The sequence below is a fragment of the Xenopus laevis genome, chromosome 7S, assembly GCF_017654675.1.
Source record: "Xenopus laevis strain J_2021 chromosome 7S, Xenopus_laevis_v10.1, whole genome shotgun sequence".
Lineage (NCBI taxonomy): Eukaryota > Metazoa > Chordata > Amphibia > Anura > Pipidae > Xenopus > Xenopus laevis.
The window spans coordinates 31,255,392-31,260,340 of NC_054384.1; the positions used below are offsets into that span (position 1 = coordinate 31,255,392).

General features: G+C 39.6%; 1 protein-coding gene across 1 annotated transcript; it reads right to left on the reverse strand.

Annotated features, from left to right (window-relative positions):
- Window positions 1-487: 487 nt before the first annotated feature.
- Window positions 488-4,247, reverse strand: LOC121396277 (traf2 and NCK-interacting protein kinase-like). Its single transcript, XM_041571093.1, has 6 exons — window positions 2,109-4,247; window positions 1,838-1,928; window positions 1,588-1,715; window positions 1,255-1,309; window positions 1,075-1,147; window positions 488-775 (listed from the first exon to the last, which is right to left on the reverse strand). Exons 1-6 carry the CDS (start codon window positions 2,178-2,180, stop codon window positions 592-594), a joined length of 603 nt encoding a protein of 200 aa, XP_041427027.1. The 5' UTR covers window positions 2,181-4,247; the 3' UTR covers window positions 488-591.
- Between the last annotated feature and the right edge of the window lie 702 nt (window positions 4,248-4,949).

Genomic DNA, 4,949 nt, shown 5'->3' on the forward strand with positions numbered 1-4,949 from the left:
ATGGTCCAGACAGCTACTCCCTTCAATCCTGTGTAAATGAATAAAAGCACAGTAAGGAAATAGCTAAAATGAATATCCTTTTTTGTTTCATTTATTGGATATAATCAAAACGGATGCAAGTGCTGTTAAACCTGCACAGATGTAAGCTAGTGAGGGTGTATTGCTGCACAGAATTGCTACAGGATAAAATGTGCATGACTCAAAAATAAAAATGCAAATTGTCTTAGAATTCCATTGTCAGTGTTATCCTAAAATGTAATGAGGTTAAAGGAAAAGGAAAGGGCCATTTACTTGGGGGTGCCAAAATATAGGCACCCCAAGTGATTGTATAAACTTTCCTGAAACCCTGGGCCAGTGCAGTTCTGATAGGAGCACTGGCCTGGGGTTTAAGGTAAGTATGTACAATCACTTGGGGGTGGCTAACTTTTGGCACCCTGAAGTAAATAAAGCCTTTCCTTCTCCTTTAAGTCTCCCTTATAATGTTCATTATTCCTAGTGCCAATATAATACGACCACCTTTTTCAGCTTCTCAATTTAGTGCTTTGATTTAAGTTATGCAAAAGGGGGGAATTTAAACTCAACAATTTGGTTTCACTCACCTTTCTTGGTCAGATGGTTCTGCGGCACCTGAAGGTGTTTCTTTATTTCAGCCCTAATCGTCTTCTTTGGGGGCAGTTCAGTTAAGAACGGGTGCTGCAGAAGTTCTTCAGCACTCCACCTCTTTGATGGTTCCTTTTCTAGACAACACTTCAAAAAGGACACAAAATTCTGTGACCTGTAAAAAAAAAATGAAATGAGAACAGCTTTTAGCTTTATCTAATGAAACATCAAAATGCAGTGACTTTGGGTTTTAGCTAGAAATGCAGGGTATTGCCTTGTTTGATGTACCCACTTTAACCCAGTTCAACTGTGGCGACATGGACAGTTAGTACCCAAGGTGTGTGGTGATGGCAGACTCAGGTATGTGGAGGGTTTAGTGGAGAGCAGTATATAGGTGAGAAAAAGACCATTATTCCCAGAGAGGTTTTACACAGTAACTCCACACAAGCACATCATGAGCTGGGAAGGACTCACCAGGTCTTTGATTGAAGCTCCGGTGCATCGTTGTTCAGTATGAGGTCTGACACTGGATACTGATTGGCATATGCTAAAAGTAAATATATATATATATATTAGACCAAATACTCTATAAGATATTTAATTATTTTATTCATTGGAGCAGCAGATGACCCCCAACAATTATGAGTCACTTACGTGTTTCTCCCTCGGCCATTTCGATGGCGGTAATCCCCATCGACCAGATGTCACACTGGAAAAAAAGACACCAAAAAGCATTAGAAGGAGAGATTGGGTTAGTGTATTTGTATATTACTTGTTGCCCAGTTGGTTTTCCACCAGTGCCTACATACAATGAATGGAAAACACAGAAGAATTGGCCCCTATGGCTTCAAGTTTAGCTCTTCTGTAACATTAATTGATGTTAACTGAATGCAGCACTCGTTTGTGCAGACAGGAGGGGAGAGGTTAGAGAAAAATGTACAGTAACAATGAAAGGTAAGTGCACCAAGTATCATGAGTACAACATACTTTGGTGTCATACGCCACTGGTTTGCCTCTCCTCCTTATGGCCTCGGGTGCCATCCAGTGCGCAGTGCCTTCACTCTCATAGCACTTTCCAGTCTGTGGGTCCAGGTCCCAGCAGAGTCCAAAATCGACTGAAATGATAAATGAATATAAAATTTATTTTTAAATGCTATAACTTAAAGACTATTATTATGAAACCCTCTGACTCTATATTCACAGAAGCTTTCTGTCATCTTATAACTGTTTTACTCACTCAGCTTCACCTTCCCTTTCTCTGTAAGCATTATGTTCGGGCTCTTGATGTCTCGGTGCACGGCCCTGTTCTTGTGGATGTGCTTGAGTGCCTGGGGGAATGAGATTCATGTTGTAAGACTATAACAGACATAGGTCTAAGCATTAACAATAATAATAATGATCTACAAAAATTATATATATGTGTATATATATATGTGTGTGTATATATATATATATATATATATATATATATATATATTTGTGTGTGTGTAAAGCAAATCTGGCCTTACCTTTAACACTTCTTTGCATACATATCCAATCCAGGTCTCTCTCAGGGATTGGCCTTTGGTGGTATTAATCATGTCATATATGGAGCCGCCCCCACAGTATTCAAGGACAACCTGCAGTAGAAAAATAGAAATAAATTATTTAAGGCCTTCTATTACCTTTAATGGAGATCCCTTTGGCACAAGAGGGATAAACGTGATACAGCAAATAATTTCTTACCTCCAGCAGCTCCGATGAGCACTCATTAAGTGGAGCACTATAATAGGCTCCATGGAAAGCGGCGACGTTCTTGTGGCCGCTGAACTTCCGGAGAAAATTAACTTCCCGGGAAACAGACTCTTCATCCTGGAGTGGGATAAGGGGAAACTCTTTAGCTCACATAGTCGACCACACAAATAGGAATGATGTGGAGAATGGAACTATAAAAATACATTACCCTGCTGATGTTGGCTATCTTCACAGCCACCACTCCTTTGCGATGGTGGCGACCCTGTAACACAGATAGAAAAGGTTTAACTGACATTCAATATTAGCTGCAAATATCAAAATTCATTTTGGGAACAAACGGAGTTTACTGTCTATTCTATTCGGGGACCACAACATGCCACTAGTACTTTGAAGTTGCTTCCAGTTCCCTCTGCCATTTAGTGATTAGTTTTTCCCTTACCTTATACACGTCTCCAGTTCCACCCACTCCGAGAAGCACGTCCTTGGTCAGCCGACCATCAGGAGGCTGGAAAATAGAATAGAATAAAAGAGGAATTTTATTGATAACATAATATGCCACAGGGTCACAAAAATTTTTTATCACTTACCTGGGGGGACAGACAGAGGAAGAGGGGAGGATTGGCAATAAGGTACTTGAAATAGAGAGGCAACTGCCAAGTGGGAGAATTTTACAACTGGGCGGGGGCATCGCCAAACCTACTGCCAGATTCCATGCTCAGGCAGCCCCTACAGTTACTGAGTCATGTATTTTACCCTTTTTTCTACTCACCTTATAAGTCTCGGAGAGGGACCCGCATTCCGCTTGTCGCTGAGGGAAAAAAAGAGATCATTAGTGTAAAGGGACATTATATAGTACTAAATGGTACTTCCCAGTGTGACAGATACCCTTTCCCCAAAGTAATTACTCAGTAAACTATACAGGACAGTGATGCAATTAGATGTTACTGAGCCTCATAGCACAATCATTTTAGGGCACACTCAGGCATTTTCATGAACCCATTTATTGATTAATACCCCACCATGCCCCCTAAACCTCTGCCCCCCCAAAACCACTGTCCCCCTAAACCTCTGGGCCATCAGTCACAGGGTCTCCTTCCTCTATAGTTAAACCCCTGGATAAGAACCAAACTATTATTCATTTCTAGTGACATGTAATTCCCTTATAATACAGCTGGGTACAGATTTCAAGTTTACAGTCTGATTCTGTAATAAGCTGCCCCCAATATGTACCCTTTATAGAGCTGCATATGGCCTGCTCTGTGTTACTGAATGGCTTAACATTGTATACTTTACTTAACATTGTATACTTAAACCCTTAATTAAAATAAAATGGTATCGGCTGCCTTACCTTCCGCTGGGGGGCCCAGAATGGCATTACGCCCCCCAGTCTTTGTGCTCTTAAAAGAGCAGTTGAGAATAAAAAAGCGATACCAGCAGACGTCAATGAAAGATGTTATTTATAACAGACGTCAAAAAAAGGTGGAAAAATTCACTGAATATCGCTTTGAAAAACTCGATTAGAAAAGTCGAAGTTGAAATGTCGAGTTGAAAAGTCGATTAGAAAATCACTCCGAAATCGCTCCGAAATCGATTCGTCGCTCAGAACTTTCACTTTACGATAGAGGAAAAGAAAGAAGAGATTGTGAGCTCACGTGTACCGGCACTCTCTGCTGTACATATCAGCATACACTGCCTTATATCAGTATTCACACCTTGGCAGCAATAACAGCTTTGAAGGGACAGCTTTGAAGGGAAAGTTGAATCAAATTGTACTTGGCCCCGTCCTTTTATCTATTATAACATGGTGCCCAGTCCCTGCTGATGAAAAGAAACCTCACAGTTTTATTTTATCATCTCTAGAATTTAGATTTCAGCAACAATGTTGAAGCTCTGATGAGGCTGCTGAGAGTTGTGTAATGTAGAGAGTGATCACATGAGACAATTTGATTTTAAATTTTGTATTATTTGTGATTTTTTTTAGTTATTTAGCTCTTTATTCAGCAGCTCTATAGAATGCAATTTCAGCAATCCAATTGCTAGGGTCCAAATTACTCTAGCAACCATGCAATGACCTGAATGAGAGACTGAAATATGATTAGGAAAGACTCAATAGAAAGATGAGTACTAAAAGTAGCAATAACTATAAATTTGTAGCATTTGTTTTTAGATGGAGCAGTGACCCTCTAATTATACGTTTGCTTAAAGGGGTTGTTCAATAACGTTTAGTATGATGTAGAGAGCGATATTTTTAGACAATTTGCAACTGATTTTGATTTCTTTATTATTTGTGTTCATTTAGCTTTTTATTCAGCAGCTCTTCGGTTTGCAATTTCATCTGGTTGCTAGGGTCCAAATTACCCTAGCAACAATGCATTGATTTAAATGAGAATATGGAATATTAATAGGGGAGGGTCTGAATAGAAAGAGGAGTAATAAAAAGTAGCAATAACTTAATAAATGTGTAGCCTTACAGAGCATTTGTTTTTTAGACGGGACCAGTGACCCCCATTTGAAAGCTGGAGAAGAAGGCAAATAATTGAAACACTATACAAAATAAATAATGAAGACCAATTGAAAAGTTGCTTAGAATTGGCCATTCTCTAACATACTAAAGG

What these genes read in the sequence shown, in the direction of transcription:
- LOC121396277 (XM_041571093.1), bottom strand. Translation starts at nt 2,180, where the DNA reads ATGATTAATACCACCAAAGGCCAATCCCTGAGAGAGACCTGGATTGGA. An exon ending in TATGCAAAGAAGTGTTAAAG is followed by an intron (nt 1,929 to 2,108) that starts GTAAGGCCAGAT and finishes TCATTCCCCCAG; the next exon opens with GCACTCAAGCACATCCACAA. An exon ending in CAGTGGCGTATGACACCAAA is followed by an intron (nt 1,310 to 1,587) that starts GTATGTTGTACT and finishes CTTTTTTTCCAG; the next exon opens with TGTGACATCTGGTCGATGGG.